The sequence below is a fragment of the Lissotriton vulgaris genome, chromosome 7 (assembly GCF_964263255.1).
Source record: "Lissotriton vulgaris chromosome 7, aLisVul1.2, whole genome shotgun sequence".
Classification (NCBI taxonomy): Eukaryota; Metazoa; Chordata; class Amphibia; order Caudata; family Salamandridae; genus Lissotriton; species Lissotriton vulgaris.
In genome coordinates, this window is record NC_141695.1 from 452,566,400 (window position 1) to 452,584,818 (window position 18,419).

At 42.7% G+C, this 18,419-nt stretch overlaps 1 protein-coding gene across 2 annotated transcripts in view; it reads left to right on the forward strand.

The window, feature by feature from the left end:
- LOC147701844 (serine/threonine-protein kinase SBK2-like) overlaps nucleotides 1-18,419 on the forward strand; it is a 126,152-nt gene that overhangs the window by 91,013 nt on the left and 16,720 nt on the right. For both annotated transcript variants that reach the window (XM_086930476.1, XM_086930475.1), the window contains exon 2: nucleotides 14,448-14,615. In XM_086930476.1, the coding sequence (XP_086786602.1) occupies nucleotides 14,450-14,615 (166 nt within the window). In that variant the 5' untranslated portion in view covers nucleotides 14,448-14,449. The remainder of the gene's footprint in view (nucleotides 1-14,447; nucleotides 14,616-18,419) is intronic.

Sequence of the window (18,419 nt, forward strand, 5' to 3'; positions counted from 1 at the left end):
AAAAGGTTAAAAGCAGGCTAGCAGTTCTGTTATGCAGCGCGAGTGCAACGCGAGTGCAGGGCTTAATGGCCTCAGAACTACTGAACAGTCAGAAAGCACGCGTGTTTTCCCTTAAACAGGTGCTGTACATTACAATTTCCTCTTTAGCACAGATATCTTCTGTATATGTCTAATGCAAATAGTGCCTAAAAGACAGCAATGGCGTGGATAGCTAAATGGCATACATGGGCTGCAGTGTGATCTTACACCACATAGGTGACACAAAATGACTTAGCTGCCATGTAGAAAGGCCTGTTTTTTTAGATATAATTAAGTCACCCCTAAATTGTACATTGTTAACCCAAAGCACTGGGTGCAAATATATAAAAATAGGGTACACCTCACATTGAGCTTAACGTGCTCGCATGGTGAAAGAAAACCTAAAAGCTAGTTTCACAGTATAAGCTGCAATTTTGATTATTCCACACCTTTGCCTGGAAAACAATTTCTAAGCTATAATTCAAAGATATTTCCCATACTTGCCAAAGAGGGCTTGTCTGTTTATCCCCAAAGAGGAAGTACTTCAATAGATGGGCAGAGGGTCATACAATAGCCAAGATTGGGTTCGAAACAATCTCCAATAACTGGCTTGTGGAGATGATTTATCTGGAACCTCAACCAACACCTCCTCAGAATATCCCTGGACTGCAGAGACTACAACTGAAGAAGTCCCTGCTGGAAGAATAGAACTGACTCATGGACTCCTAACTCTTGCGGGACTATCATAAAAACCTGCACATGTGTTCCATAAAAACGAAAGGTGACCAACAGGAGACAGAATAATAAGTAGCCAAGGGCCAGATGTCTGGAAGCGCTACGAGGCCTCCAGGTAGTATAGGCGCGATATAAATATTCTTTCATTTCATTTCATGTCTGTAGGTAACAGTTTGTTATTACCAAAAAGCACATTTTTGAGATACGCTATTTGGTAAACGCAAACAACAATGTACAACTGTGTTTTGACACATTTTGCGATTCCCAGTGGATTGCAAATAGACCTACCTCATTAATATTCATGAGGTAGGTCTCGGTTTGCAACCTATTGGGAATCACAAAAATCACAGTGATGGTGACCTGCTGGGGGCCACCATATGTGTGATTGCTTTTCAATTAAGCAATTCTTTTTAGAAATGCAGCCCATTTTCCTTAAAGGAAAACAGGATGTGTGTCAAATTGGACCACTGCCTGCTCTAAAAAATGTTTTTACAAACATTGCCACCTACTTAAAGTTGGTGGTAAAATGCAAATGTTTTACAACCACACTCAGGTTTCAGAACATTCACACATGCCACTGTGATGCGGTATTAGGAAGGAACGCCCCTTCCTTATACTGAATCGCGAACCCAATTTGCAATCTGGTATTAGTTTACCTTATTGCACATTGGGCCTCTGTACAATGAAAAATGCATTTTTTTGGTTTACAAATGGCCCATTCCTGCAAATCGGGCTGGTTGCGAATGAAAAGAAGCTTTGTACATCTGGCCCTTAGTACCCAAAAGGTATGCCAGCATGTTAATTTTAGTACCAAACACCACATCAAAACGGTGTTGGAATATTTGCTTTTTCTCAGAAGAGTAAAATTACAAAATTATTGTACACATTGTTAATTATTATAAACCATAATTCACTTCATTGGCTTTGCATGTGCCATTGTTTGCTGTATCTATTTTTAGTAAATTCCCAATTTGTGCATTAAGAGGCCTGAGGAACATACCAATCAGTGAGCTGGGATTCCCTCAAAAACTATTCAATTGGGTGTCTAGAGGGTAAAGAAACCCTGTTGCCGCTCAAAAGATATCTTGCCAATTGAGTGGTTAAACAGAGCTTTCTGAATAGGACAAACCTGTTCCTTAACTTAGTTACCATAATCAGTGGAACCACTTTAAAAGCATGTTTCAGAAATTGAGCTAACAAATATTATTTTTGGTGCACTGACCAAAGCAAACTCATTGACTTCCAGTGGTGGCTGTAGACTTTGAAAGTGGTGGGCAAACACGTGAAAACTTTTGCATACTTTTGCTCATAATACAACTATAAATTGAGAGACTGTTAAAGAATCTTACCTTGGTGATTTTCATATACTAAAAGCCATTACACTTTGAGTACTGAGGTTAAATCTTCCCACCTCGAGCTGCCTGGATGTACAGCTGTGTTTCCAGCCAATCCAAGTACTGCTCTTATGCTGCAAATAATACTATGCAGCATAAGAGCCGTGCTAGGATTGCTTGGGGCATGCAAGCACAACACTCCATTAAACACCGAAGGAGCTGTCTTTGCTCATGCAACTCCATGGTAGCCTTCAATGTGGAAGCCTGAACTGCGCATGTCAGCCTTGCCACAAAAAAAATATCAGCCAATCTGACATGCGCAGCTCAGTTAACAGCCTCAGCTGCTCATCCCACCCATGGACTACTCCATAGCCCCACCTCATAAGGAATTTAAATAATCAGTGAAAGTTTGGGTATAGTAAATTGAAATTTTGACTTCCTTTTCCATCTCAATTTGGTTCATGTATTGCTCTCATCAAGTATGACAAAGGTTGATGACAGGTATCTGCCTTATAAGTAGTGGCCCACATGCATCAATATCGGCTTTTGCGATTTCTAAATTGCGAAAAATAGCGATTTGCAATTTAGAAGTCGCAAAAGCGTTTGCATGATTATTTTTTCATTTTTTATGCAATTCGGTAAAAATCGCTATTTTTACCGAATCGCATAAAAAATGCGAATTTCAAATTGCGAATTCGCAATTCCCATTCATTTCTATGGGCCAAAATGCCCATAGGAATGAATGGGAATTTTCAATTTGAAATCGCAATTCATCAATCCATTTCAAGGGTGGAGAGGGGGGTCTAAATGACACCCCTGCACCCATGAAATGTACTTTTCAGTAGAAGTTACATACACACATGTCCTAAGGACATGTGTGTCTGTAACTTAACAGTTTAAAAAATGCATTTTTGTGCATTTTTAAACAATCTCGCAAATTACCACGAGGTTGAACTTCGTGGTAATTTGCACTTCCAATTTGAAAAATCGCACATTTTTTTGGAAATGATGCATAGCATTTAAGAAATCGCAAAATTGCGATTTCTTATATGCTATCGCAATTTTAGAAATCGCAAAAAAGGTGCGATTTCTAAAATAGCATGATGCATCCCAAACAGTACTTTTAGAATCGCAAACGGCCGATTTTAAGGAATCGCACCGTTTGCGACTTCAAAAATGCTTGATGCATGTGGGCCTATGTCTGTAATGGTTACAAAAGCGGCCCTGTTATACACGAAAAAGGCTCGAAGAGTATGTCAGTTTCTCTATATCTTGCATACTCCGCTGTAGTAGATGCTAGTATGCAAGTAACGAAATAAGATAATGCAATGCAAAAAGATATTTATTTAAACAACAAATCATAATTGTAATAACTACAGAGAAATTCTCAATATATTCTGATTGTAAAAATACTATAGGTCATTTAGAAGTTCTCCTTTAATTTGTCAAATGCATGACAAGCTGTTCATACAGTTTTTTTATTAAGGAAACATACACTCCCATGTGCCAAGATGCCTTTTTGGTATTAGCGCACTCTATAAAACCCATAACATAACATACCATGCTGGAAATTAGGAATGAACTAACAATACAGGGGCGGGATATGCTCCAGTTCAGGGAGTAGGTCCTCGGCGATTACCATTGGCGGGAGTGTAGCCGCAGCTGAATGTAGTGATGTTGACTTCTGATATTGTTGGGTTTTAACCTATGGGGAGTGAAAGATTATGTTACTATTACGTATATTTATGCTAACATGATACTACTGATTGGACTGTTATTTCTAGGTCGTCATATACTCAATAAAAATATATAAGAAAAAAAAAGAATGATCTAACAAACATGACTAGGAAGGGATTGCGCAGCTTTTTACAGGCTCTGGAGAGCAATTATAATATGTTAAACTTATGTTTCTTGTAAATATTTTATGATTTGCTGTATGCATTTTACAGACTTGTTGGCCGCCTTTGTCTAATGAACAAGCTTTAGAGTAGAAATTGTCCGTAGGTATGGAAGGAGGAAAATGGATCCATTATGCTGTAACCCCTTTAATAACAATGAGCACAGGTAGAATTTTATCCTAGAAGCCTGGAGCCTTAGCTTTGATTTATAAAACTCAGGGTCATATTATCAAGAATGTTGATAACATTATTGCTGATTTAGCGGCAGGAAACTGTCGCTAAAGCGGCGATAAGGGGCTTGATAATATGCCGTTGAGACTTCCAATAGAAGCCCACATTTGATGTCCTTCACACCAGAACTTGGGTTTCAGTGGAATTTCCAAGGTCATATTATCAAGCCCCTTATCGCTGTTCTATCGGCAGTTTACTGCCACTGAATCGGCAATAATGTTATCGCCGTTCTTGATAATATGGCCCCTAGTGTCTGAGGAAATGAGCCTGGAACATAGCCAAACACTCATTCAATCTATATGATGTACTCACTCGATCCTTGCATGAGATGCCGTATAATAGATGAAGTCAGTGTTGAAGCATTCAGGTTAAAGACAGGGAACCTAACTTCCAGGGACAGCGTTCATTCTTCTAGGGGCCAACTTGGATTCTAATCCTTTTAGGGGCTTATGAGTCATAACCTTCATGGGTAGGGTAATCATCATGCTCATGAAACCTGATGGCAATTCAATCCCTGTTCGTGCTTCTATAAACATTTTCCCTCCGCTTCCCTATAAAAAATCTTGTAAAATCAGACACTCATATTTCCTTTCCTTCTTCATCTAGTATTTCAAGCGCAGTGTTTTCTGCTTTGTTTCCACCAATCAGAGATGTGATGTCTTTGGCACCCACAGCGGTTGACTCGATCATACTTTTGCATCAATGCTGTGGGTAGACATGATGTATTTTGCCATCCCTAAACCGAACATAAGTTATTTTTTATGAGCCAGCCGCTTCATATTGAAATGGGGATGAATATTGTAGGGCACTATTTTGACTTTTTGCCCTGTTACCTAATCCATTGAGAGCATCCAATCCCAGAGGCACAAATGCAAAGGTAAATGAAACACCTTACCATATAAACTCAAAGACTACCATGCTGGCTGACATCTTGTCGAAATCCTACCTACCATCACCATTCAGAAAATAAATGTTGGTCTTTAAGTATGGAGGACCACTAACACCTTGCTCGGTTCCAGTTAAATAGCTTTATTAACAATATCATACGACAAACTTCTTGTTAGCATCAATAATTTCTAGTATGTGTAGGGGAGGATATGAATAAATTGATTAACACAAGTATGTTAGAAGTGCTGAGAAACCATTACTGATAAAGTGAGAATACTATTATGTAGCATTACCATGTTAAAGCTTTAAAAAAGTTAAAGAAGGAAAACAGGAAGGAAAAAGAAGTAGAGGAAAATATCTGCTTTTCATCATGCAAAGCTTCTATAGTATGATGCATTTGTAAAACCTATGTGAACTTAAAAAGGGCAATTTAACAATCTTAATATTTGATTTAATAATTTAAAGAAATATTAAGCAAGATAGGTTTAGAAAAAAAGTTAATGGTGTTCTCGTCATAGCTCTCTTAATAACCGAAACAGACAAGTAAATATTCCCTTAACTACCTTTGGTCAAAGACCATGTCAATCAACCAATTAGTACTTAGTTTAAAAACAATTACTAAAAATAAATCAGTAAGTTTTCCAAATGTCCCAGAAGCTATCCAATCACTTGATAGATTGTCAGTTAGAAAATTATATGAGATGAAATTGTATGAGAAGGGAGCATGTAGAATTGTTGACAAGGCCTGTATTGTTTTTAATCATCACTTCACAATGTGGGATTGTGCTGTGTATCCTAGATTTCTAGGTCTCTTAAATACAGTTACTGGCTTTGTGGAATCTTGCACTGCCCATCACACCACAACATTAGCAGATGTTGTATAAGCAAGCACTGACAAAGCTAATAGGAGTAATAGTTGCAAATATTAGCAGTACAAAAGCTATTAAAAAATTTCTACAGACACTTATTGGATGATGTCATCAGTGATGTCATTGAACTTGTCATGAGTGATGTAATATGAGAGGTCATAAGCAGTGCATGGCGGGGGTGCAAGTTATAGTTAGCTCAGTAAACTATACATGGCAAATTTCAGTGTTATTCAGTGTTATTTTTAGTTCAACATTGTATTTTTTACTGACATTTTCATCTACCTATAACCTTACTTCAATCTTTGCTCTCTTCAGTGAATTTTGACGTTTTTTTTAAACATAAAGTAAAATTCAGGAGAGAGTGGGCACTCCACAAAGAGCAGCCCAGAGAGAGAATTCTGTGCGTAGTAGGGTCGTGCCCTCCTAATCAATCAATCAATCATGACACTTATAAAGCGCACTACATACCCGTGAGGGTCTCAAGGCACTGGGGGGGTGGGGGCTTTCTGCTAGTGATTGAAGAGCCAGGTCTTGAGGAGTCTTCTGAAGGGCAGTAGGTCTTGGGTCTGCCGTAGGCTGGTGGGGAGGGTGTTCCAGGTCTTGGCGGTGAGGTGGGAGAAGGATCTGCCACTGGCGGTCGTTCTTTGGATGCGAGGACTGTGGCGAGGGCAAGGCTGGCGGAGCAGAGCTGTCAGGTGGGGGTGGCGAAGTTGAGTCGTCTGTTGAGGTATGCTGGGCCGGTCTTGTGGAGAGCTTTGTGTGCGTGGATGAGGAGTTTGAAGGTTATCCTCTTGTTGACGGGGAGCCAGTGCAGGTCTCTCAGGTGGGGTGTGACATGGCTGTGGCGGAGGATGTCGAGGATCAGACGTGCCGACGTGTTCTGAATACGTTGCAATCATCTCAGGAGCTTGGCCGACGTTCCTGCATAGAGGGCATTTCCGTAGTCCAGTCTGCTGGTGATGAGGGCCTGGGTGACTGTTCTTCTCCTCTCGGTAGGGATCCACTTGAGAATCCTGCGAAGCATTCGGAGGGAGTTGAAGCAGGATGAGGGGACGGCGTTGACCTGCTTAGTCATGGAGAGGGTGGAGTAGAGGATGATCCCTAGGTTGCGTGCGTAGTGGGTGGGTGTATGGCTGTTCCTAGTGTTGTCGGCCACCAGGAGACGTCCCAGGCTGAAGAGGTGGACCCAAGGATGAGGACCTCCGTCTTGTCCGAGTTCAGCTTCAGTCGGTTGTTCCTCAATGAAGGTTGGCCTTCATTCCTTCGTGGAGGTTGGTTTTGGCAGTGTGAGGGTCTTTGGTGAGGGAGATGATCAGCTGGGTGTCGTTGGTGTAGGAGATGATGTTGGGGTCGTGCTGTCGGGTGACGTCGGTGAGGGGTGCCATGTAGATGTTAAACAGCGTTGGGCTGAGGGAAGAGCCGTAGGGTACGCTGCAGATGATTTTGGTGGCAGTGGAGCGGAAGGGGAGGCGGACGCACTGAGTTCTGCCAGAGAGGAAGGATGTGGTCCAGTCCAGGGCCTTCTCTTGGATCCCGACCTCATGTAGGCGTGTTCGTAGTGTGCGGTGGCAGACCGTGTCAAAGGCGGCTGACTGGTCCAGGAGGATGAGGGCTGCTGTTTCTCCATTGTCCATTATTATAAAGAACAGTGGTCCCTATAACAAGTATTTTATGAACAATGATCATACACTTAATAGATTGTATGTCTTCTGTCCATCCGGACAGGGATTTATTTTAAATCAGAAGAATAGTTTTGATTGTTAAAAATGTCAAGCGGGCACAGCCGTGACCTTCAACATATACAGGACAACAACAAAAAGAACAAAATGGAAAAAGCACAAAATATGTCTGTACACTTGTGTTTCAGTGGGACAGACGTCAAATGTTAGACCGCACCATTGCAATTATCCATGTTACATACACATTTTGCATATGGGGTTTATATGTCGACGTTTCGATGCCTTTCCTAGAATGTGGGCATCATCATCAGGACATTGGATGACATTATTGTTGTCTTAATTATAGAAACCATAATAATTGGCATGTTTAAGACGGCCGGTGAAACCTGGGTTCTTGCAGTTTACCCGGTTGTGTTCGCAGAAAATTCTGCAGCATCGCGGTGCGTTTTAGATTCCGGCGCGAGTTTAATCACAGCGTTTGCTTGAATACGCCGAAATGCACAATGGCTATTTCGGGATAAGTAGGTAGCTGCCACGGGTCTGGCGATCTGGTGCGATCTGGTTTCTCCATTGTCCAGCAGGGTCCTGATGTCATCGGTGGCGGCGATGAGGGCGGTTTCGGAGCTGTGGGTGCTGCGGAACCCGGACTGGGACGGGTCCAGAGTGCTGTTCTCCTCAAGGAAGCGAGTCAGTTGTTTGTTGAAGATGGCTTAGGTGCATGGAGGGAGTGGGGTTTACATACAGTCTCCACACTGAGCACAGACTTCGCTTCGTAAAGGCTTCTCTCCTGATGGGGCTTGGATGTGTAGAGTAAGTGGGCTCTGCACAGTCTGTGCACTGAGCACAAACTGTGTGTAGTAAGGGCTTCTTCACCTGATGGAGCTTGGGTCTCCGGATGGAATGGGCTGTATGCATAGTCTGTGCACTGAACGCATACTGTGCATAGTAGGAGCTTGCCAATCAAATCGAGGCTTGTGACTCTGTAGGAAGTAGACTTTGCACACAGTTTACGCTCTCAGTGCTGCCTGTGCATAGTAGGGGTTTGTCCACCTAATGGGGTTTAGATCTCTGACGGTGTGTACTTTGTGCAGACTGTGTGAGTAGGGGCTTGCCACACCTTCATGGTGTATTGGGTCTTTACATTTACTTTTATTTTTTTTTAATTGGCCTATGGGGACCCCCACAAGGGCTAGGGGATCAGGGGATCTCTAACCTGTTGTAGACATCCTTTTTTTTAATTACTTTTCAGGCCTGGGGACTCGGTCTCCGAGTCCTGTAGTGGCAGCCCCAACATTTCTTTCCTGTTGCAGCCAATCAAATGGAGTATTTTGTCCGTTTTTCCAGCTGTACATCCTCTGTAACAGATATCTATAGATTTTGATCCTTAACTTCTCTAAAATAGCTAAACAGATTTATATCAAATCAGAAAAAAGCACGCTTTCTGGGTGAAGTTCTAGCTTTCTGCCAATATTGGTGTAAATCTAATCAGCTGTTTAATTGCTTGTGAAAAAAGAGCTTTGAGACCCCTCTTCCCTTTTTCCCTGGCCCGAGTGACAAATCACTTCAAAACTTTCTAGGAAGCAGATGAGGTGGATGGATTTCTTTTTTATTGGGGGAAGGGTGGAGTTGTAGTTTCGAGAAGATTCATCAAATGTTATTAGTGAAACTAAAAAAAAAAACAATCTTTCTGCCAACAGAACTCTCCCACAGCACGGAAATAGGTATGAGTATTTGGAATGCTGGGAAAGCACGGTTTAGGTTTCCAGTACTGTACAACCAGCAGGGCTTAAAACAAGGAAAACCTGAAAGAGGAGGAGGAAACAGTACCACTCCAATACTTTCAGACGTGGAGAAAGAAGAATATTCATGATTACAGATTTTCTCAACATACTGAAATAAACATAAAAAAGATATTTGGTCCAGAGAGATGAACAAAATAGTCATTGCTTGTGCTATGACCCGCCTCCTAAAAGAACACCAGAAAGCCTTCTTTGCAAGTTTGGGGAAGCACAGGAGAACTGAAAAGAGTTAAAAAAAAATGTAAACCATAGAAGTCAATTGTTAGACCTGGGATCCCTGGGTGGCTGAGGTAGGTACCTTAGGCCAAGTAGGCACCCACGTTCCAACGTCAGGGAAAGGAAAGTCACCTTCTTAGATAGCCCCGCTCACCCCCTTCAGTAGCTTGGCACAAGCAGCCAGGCTAATTTTCAAGGCAAATGTGTAAAGTATTTGCAATCACGCTCACAATAATCCAATGATGACATCACAAATAGACTCCATACAAGTTTCATAAAACGAGTATAAACTTTATGTAAAAAGATATACGATAAGACCACACTATATGAAACCAACATATGAGGTTCTGTAATATTTCTCCTGGGTGGTTGTTAGGCCAGCCAGCCCTTGTAAATTCTGGCAATGTCAATTAGCCCTTCTAAACATTCTCCTGTGCTCCATACATCATGTCATACATTTTATTAATGTTAGAATCAGTCACTTTCCAATGTAAAAATACTGTAATACATAATGTTGCAATTAGACACTCTGCAATGAAAAGAATGCAATGCGTAACGCAACAATCAGGCACTTTGCAAGGTAAAATAATGCAATGCTTAATACAACCACCAGATATGTCGTGCTGCAGAATTAAGGCAATGCGTATACTCTAATCAGGTAATTTGTTATAAAGGAATAATGCAAAGCGCAATAAGCTAATCGGGTAGTTCTTTATTCAGAAACAAGGCAATGTGTCATCAGGTAGTTTGTTATACAGAGATTATGCAATGTGCAATACGTCAGTCAGGTACTCCGTTCTGCAGAAATGGAATACTACGTAGTACACTCAGGCCCCAATCAGTGGGCCAGAGGCGGTCTCTCTGCCGCTCCTTCTGACCTGCAGTCAACCTCTCACAGTTGCTCCAACATAGTAAGCCCAAAATGAAGCTTCACACTCTGTACCCTGTACCGCCACTCCGTTGGAAATACGGGCCGCGATACGAGGCGAAGCAGAGGCTAGCGCTGCCAACACGAGAGAGAGGCCGAGAGCGTCTCCCTCTGAGCCCGTGCCCCACCCAGGAGTCAACACACATTACCTGGGGGGCGCAAACCAACTTTCCTCTCCTCGTCCAGCGGCTGGGCCTCAAATGCAGCTTTGTGAAATGGAAACGGTGGCCCCGGCAGGCAACTCAGCTCCTCTGGGACTGCCAGTCCTGGCCACTTCACCTACGAAGATCTTGGGCTGCCACAAAGCACACACACACAGTGTTGCTGAGTCTTACTTCTCTCCAGGTGCACGACAACTGGATACTCCACACACAGGTCTCAGGCTGCCAGTAAATCATGTGCACAGTGTCGCTGAGAATCACTTAACTCGGGTGCACATGATAACACAGCGAATCCTCCCGAAAGTCTCCCGGTGCACAACACACACAGCGTTGATGAGACTCACTTGGATTCCGGTGCACACGATCACTGGACAATCCTCACAACAGGGTTCAGACTGCACACAGCACACACACACAGCGTCGCTGATCCATTCCTCGATTCCAGGTGGTCCCGATCTCAGGCCAATCGTCCTAAAGTTCCCACAGTGCACAAGGCACACTCTCACAGCGTAGATGAGACTCACTTGGACTCCAGGTGCCCACGATCACAGGGCAGTTCTTACGAGGGTCTCAGACTACAACAGGCACGTTCACATTGTGCAGCTGAGACTCTCCTGGAAACTTTTGTGTTCCTGTGTTTACGAACAGAGAGCCAGCTCACCTCAGACCCTTGGGGATAAGTTACTTCAGGACACGGCACACAGCACAGTCCTTCAGGCATGGGGACACAGCACACAACAACGTCCCTTCAGCTTTTCCTTGCTTAAAACAGCAAACTGCAGGCCAGCCCCAGAACACACAGCAAGGGTCAGTCCTATTCCTCAGTCTCTTCAGTTGTTTCTTCCTTGGCAAATGTCCACTTGACCACGAAGTAGCTCCAGTCTTGTTCACATTTGATGAAGCCATTCTCCAAAGTTCAGGGCTTCAGCTCTCATAGTTATTTTTGTATTTGTGTTTTGTATTTGTAGTAGTATAGCGCTAATCACCGGCAGGTCTCTAAGCGCTTTTGGAGGCGAGGCCAGAGGTCGTGGGCAGATCAAAAAGAGGCCCCACAGTGATGAAGCGGTTAGGCGGTAATCAGTGCTTTTCTGAACAGGAGTTATACCCCTCAATGGCTTTGAAATCTTTGTGTTTCAGGGGGCACTGACCCCTGTTCAACCCAGTTCTGGGTGCCTCCCTGCCAGTGACACCTTTCTTGCTTTGATCAGTGGGGGTCTGGATTCTCAATCACTCAGCAGGAGATGAGCCAATTGTTGTATAGCAGCAACCCAGGCCCCTTCACCTCTATGGGCTTCTCCTCCCCCTTCACTCCAGATGCAGGTCAGCCTGTTGCTGTCTCACCTCCTCCCCGTGGTCTAGGCATTTTCTTAGATCCTATTGCTTCCAAATCCAGACAGTCAATCCACAGCCAGGTAAAGACACACAGAAATGTTAGAGCACAAATACTCAGCCACTTCTAAAAGAGTGGCTTCTGAACACACAATGCAAAAGCCACCTATATAAAAAGATGTGTTATTACAATGTGAGTTCAGGCATACTAAACTTCACCTTTCCATCTTAAGCCTTTGGAAAGATAGGCTGGAAAACATATTAAACAGCCTTCACATTCTATCCTAAGGGCAAGATGGCCTTTGAACTGTGAAAAACGAAAATGAAGATTATTTCACTGTCAGGACATGGACCTTAGTACATGTCCTACCTTTCACATGCACTGCACCCTGCCCAGGGGGTACCCATGACCTACCATAGGGGTGTCTGATGTGCATATAAAAGGGAAGGGTAAGGTCTGGCAATTGAGTGCACTTTACAGAACAACATGGCAGTTTAACAAACTGCGCACAGGCCCTGCAATGGCAGGCCTGAGTTCCCTTTTTAAGGTTACTTGTGTGGGTGGCAAAATCAGAGCCGCAGGCCCACTAGTAGCAGTTCTATTACCAGCCCTAGCACACATAGTGCACTTTACTAGGGACTTTACTTAGTAAGGGAAACATATCAATCATTGACAACCAATTACCATTACACTTTATACAGGGAAGACAAGCAGTGGCAAAGTATCCAAATCATCTAAGTTGAAAACACTATGTCAGAAAAAAGGTCTAGGGGGAAAGCAAAAGGTGTAGTCAAAAAGGGCCAAGTCCTACATCAATGTTTAAAAAAAGAAGTGAAACGGGTGCCACTATAAGAACTTCATATACAAAACACCCCCAAAAAAAACCCCAAAAAACAAAGAGAAATAACACACACACAATCAATAAACCCACAGTTGGGTGGTCCAACTATGGTGAATTGGGCACAGGCCAAGCCCTTTGTCCTTCCACTGGTGCACAGGCCCGAAGGCGGAATACACCAGGGACTGAGTCACTGCGAAAGGTTGAGTACAGGGCATGGCTGCAGGCCAGCACCTGAGAGCAAAATCTCACTGTGCACATGAAGTGTGCACAGTGTTTTCTTCTGAGTTTTATATACTTTTCATTTTCATTTTGCCCTTTTCTTTTACCAAATCATAGTTTCCAATAGACATAATGCATGACCCAACTCTTAAATCAGATGATGTTGTTGCAGGAAAATGTTTCTTTTTTTTTGATTTAAAAGATTTTTATTGAAAAATAAAAGTTGCATATACATATACATAGGCAGTTGTTCATAGTACATTTGTTGTCTCTTTCCCTTAGAGAGAGAGGGAGAGGGGGGGGGGAGAAGAAAAAGAAGAGAGGGGGGGGGGGGCTCAGTAGTGTGTCTTCCTCAAGTGTTCAAGTGTTCGTCAAGACGTTCCCACATTAGCTCTTTGGGGGTGTGTTCTTTCGAGAGGTTGCCTGTGATGTTGTCTGCTCCTCTTAGGAAGGTGACCCAGTTGATCCATGTCTTGAAGTTTGCGTTTGCCGTGCTTTTCCAGTTCGTTAAGATTATCTTGAGGCCAGCTGTGAGAAGCAGGTCTAGTAGGTCTCTTTCTTCCCTGTTGTTAAGATCTGTCGTTACGTGCCCCGTTGCCAAGGTTGCATAGTTGATGGTTAAGTCTGTTTTGAACATGTCGTTTATGAATGCGTTTATTTGGCTCCAGAACTTCTTGACTTTGATGCATCCAAAGATGAGGTGTTCGAGTGTGCCCTCTTCTTTTTGGCAGTTCCAGCAGTCGCTTGATTCTGCTATGCCACTTTTGTGGAGTCTGGATGGGGTCCAGTACGCTCTGTGGAGTAGCCAGTATTTTGTTTGTGCTAGTTGCGGGGTAATTTTGTTTTTTGTGGCTGAACACCACATTTGCGCCTGTTCCTTTTCGTTTAGCTGTCTACCTAGGAGCGTTGCCCATGAGTTTGTTGTCTTCTTGTTTAGAGACATGGTGGCTGGGGCAATTAGTTTGTAGATCTTCGCTGTCTGGTGGCCTGCCGAGTTTAGCATTTGCACGTACTTGACGATGCTTGGCTCCTCTCGGGTTAGGTTTGCTTTGGTTATGGCAGTTCTTATCTTTAGAAATGTGTATAGCTCTTTGTTGCAGGAAAATGTTTCAATAAATAGGAGCCATATCCCAACAAAGCCCTCCAAAATGTTTTGTTGAACAATGGTTATCTAAGATAGAGCACACTGTTTTAGCTCAAAGTAAGACTGAAAGTAAGACTTTGTCTTTTATGAAATATTAAATGCACAAATCCTTGTTGAGCTATTTACAAACTGTCTGCTGTTTTCTTCTCACTTCTAGCAATGAATCTCAACACAGGTCTGGAGGTAGCCTCAATGATAGAGGAGATGATGCAGTTGACGGCTCAGAATCTGGTCCGAATGGAAGTGACCGACCACTACAAGGTCATCAAGGAGCTGGGGAAGGGCAAATATGGATTGGTGACTCTTGTCACCCATCGTAAAAGAGGTAACAGCTGGCCTCGGAAAGGTCAAAACTGTGCTGCTACGCTTGCCCACATTGTTATCGGGGTAACTCCAGGCTTGAGGGAAAGCTAATGTGTCACACTTTATAGTTAGGTAAGCTGGGGAATGGCAAATGTGGATTAGGAATTCTAGAAAACAAGGATGTCCCCACGAGAGAACAGTCCAAGACTGAAGTTCACACCTGGTTCTTGAGTTCTAGGGTGAATGTCTCATTCTCATAAAGAATTGTTTATGAAGCATGCCACTAATATGGCGGGAGAGATAAAGTTACAATGATTTGTACACAAATTCTATCCGTGTATGATGAGCCTAACTACATGCTTATATTCCTAAAGATGCCGAATTCATAAGGAGATAGCTGTAATATACCCTTGTTCAGAAATGTCGTTATATGGTACTCCCCACCAAGACCTGTGATTCTTTTGTTTTTTAACTGTGTTTATTCAAATGTATTTAATAATGTGTTTTGAAAATTTTTTATACTGTGTAATAATGAAATTTTAAAATGTATATATACAATAAATGTTTGACAGAGTAACTCATGGTGTGAAAATCTTAATTTTTCTTATTATTATATATATTTTTTTCTCGACATTGTTGACATTGTGTCTTGTTTATACTCTTTTGTTTCAAACCAAATATTGTGTTCATGGTGGGGAGTACCATATAACGACATTTCTGAACAAGGGTATATTACAGCTATCTCCTTATGAATTCGGCATCTTTAGGAATATAAGCATGTAGTTAGGCTCATCATACACGGATAGAATTTGTGTACAAATCATTGTAACTTTATCTCTCCCGCCATATTAGTGGCATGCTTCATAAACAATTCTTTATGAGAATGAGACATTCACCCTAGAACTCAAGAACCAGGTGTGAACTTCAGTCTTGGACTGTTCTCTCGTGGGGACATCCTTGTTTTCTAAGATTTACTATCCCCCCAGTCCCCTATTAGCCTGTGCGGGGTCCTCCTTTAATTTTTCGATTAAGAATTCTAAACATTCATGATCTGTGATGTTACAAGCGGTCTGGGTAAAGAAAAGACTAATTAGGGATTCATTCACCCATTGTCAGCCATACATTTACAGCAACTCCGCTAGGAGTCTGTGAACATTTATTTATGTGACAATGAAGAATACTGCTACGTAAAAAGAGGTTTTGGAGAACCCATTATGAAGAAAATGCTGCTATGGTGTCATTTAGTTTGCAACCCTCAGAAAAGGGTATCTGGAAAGCAACTCCGTTTGTACAAACGTGATAGTGGGCCTCACCTCAAATGGGCCCCTCACCACTGGCCCTTCATTCGGAGGGGCCCACGCCTTCCGCAGAGAGGCAGTGTTTTAAATGCACCTTTGCATTCAAAGTGCATGTTTCTTCCATCGAGTCCTGTTTACTGTTACCTGTTGACATTCCCAATGAGCCAGGGGTCGCGGAGACTCTGTCAGGAGTCGTAGAGTTTGGCGACTCCTAATACATGTCCATTACCCTAGCCTATTGCTAACCCTTTCCCTAATCCCAAATGAACTCAGTCCTAACCGTATCACAAACCTTGACATAACAAGGAATGGGCATCATTTTCTCTAGTGTAAATATTTATAATTACCTCAAAATTACTTGCAAATATGCATAATTGTGTGAGACGCGTAATCCAGACTAGTTCAAAAGTTATACATTAATTGTCAGGAAATAAAAAAAAAAAGATGATTTCGGAGATGCTGAATCTTAAACTTGAAGCTTTTCAAATGTGATGCAATCCCAATGAGTAAGTACTTCAAAGCAAGTAGTTTTACTGGAGCATAGTGAGGCTGATTGAGGCAGAAGCAGTGCTGGATGCAGGGGCTCAAAGTCTCAGGTTCCAACTAATGCTGCACATATGTCTCAGTCTCAGTTGGAGTGTAACCCCCTCTTGCAATTGCAACTCAATTTTGATGTGGCAGACTCTGCTTGAATAACGGGTTCAACATTAAACATGGAGGTTTGCCAAGGCTCGAAGCGAGGGTGTAACGCAGGCCTCTGTGGCACTGGGGACCCACAACACTGCAGGGGGGCTTTAATTTTCAGGGGGACCGATTTGGGTGAATAGATATCTGAGGTATTCAGGGTCCCATCAGTGTATTCTGCCAGGGGGGGGGGGGTGGGGGCGGTATTCATTTTGTGTTACACCATTGACTCGAAGTTTCATATTTTTATCATGATCCAACTTTTGATTTCTTCACAGCTCTACCTGTAGTGTAGTTCCTATTTTCCCTATAGGCCCTGCGCATTGGAATAACATAAACAGCAGTTTAGACGTAGGACTGAGGTCTTCTAGGTCTCTACTGACTATGTTAGACTTAATTTAGGTTCGCGCCAGCTAGCTCAGAGGTCACTGGAAACTTTCTTGACTGAATAGGAAGTGATCAGCCTCCCTGGCTCAGACAAGAAGGAATTCAGCTTCCGACAACCGCATAAACTTGACAACTTTGCTCCCTCAGAATAAGAGTCAATCTCTAGAGTTGTGTGAAACAATAGACAGCTATTTCACTCAGTCAGTTGTGCATATTTAATTTCACCAGGGTGCAGAGAATAGAGAGAAGGGCGTTTTCAATAAAAGGTATTATTTATTGAGCAGTCTTCCTTCCCATGCAAGAGAAATGAATTGCCACCATTGCAATACTTATTGTAAAGTAAAGTACGTACAGTAAAAGGAGTATTATGAAATAATACTGTAAAAGCATTGATATGGTTTCTTAGCCATAAGACACTTTAAAATGGATAAAACATATATACATATATACATAGGCTAACGTTCTCAACTGGTGCTTCTAAAATACGCCTACCCCGGTGTACCTGACCTAAGCCTAATACGTGGGAAGGAGTAATTAAGTAGCAGTTCAAGTTAAGTAGGTTTGTTGCCAAGGATCTGTTCAAGAATTCTCTCTAAGGGTTTAGTCAGCACTGTACCTTGGGAATAGAATGTAGGAGGTTTGGTATCTCCCTCTCAGGACCCGATATCCCAGTCACCCGCAAGGGTAGGCTGGAAACGCCGGAGCTGGATTTTCTCGGCAGGAGAAAATACAGCGTCTTTCTCAGCGTGTCAAAGAGGAGGGGCAGCGTCCGTGGGCTTCTCGCTTCTGCTGGTCTCTCGGAAAGTAGATTAGCTGCTATGCTCCAGAATCACCACTGTGTGTTTGCTTAAGGCAACGTTGGTATATTTATACCTGAAAGGTGCCGAGTTTGACATAAGGTTTGGACATAAGACGTCAATAAAGATGTCACTAAGAACTGGCCGTTCTTACAGTGCTCGCAGGAGTTCTATTACAAATCCAAACAAAGCAAGCGGGGCTTTCCCAGGTTGCTGGAGGTTTGGTGTGTCGAAAGAACTCGGTGTGCTCTCCAGGAATCTAAGGAAGTAGCTTCTGCCGTGTCTTGGACTGCAGGGGCAATTTACTGAAATATAGCTCTGATTATTATGCCATTATAGGGATATTATTGATTATAGCCGTATAAGGGCATAAAGTCACAATATTGAATCGGGTTCCTAGATAAAACACATCATACCATCCATCTCTAGCTCCCTTTAGCAGTCTCTCTTAGAAACAGATTATTAACTCAGGCTATTCTTAGTTCCCTCAACACTCATTATCCACAGGGCATGGTCCTGCTACACAAGGCAGCACATCCAGCAAGCACTTTCTTTTGAGTGAAGCAGCACTGAGGCTTCTTGAAGCACCTGGACCACACCTAGTGCCATGCTTCATTGCCCACCCGCTCACCGCAGATACACCATCACTGAGCTCAACCA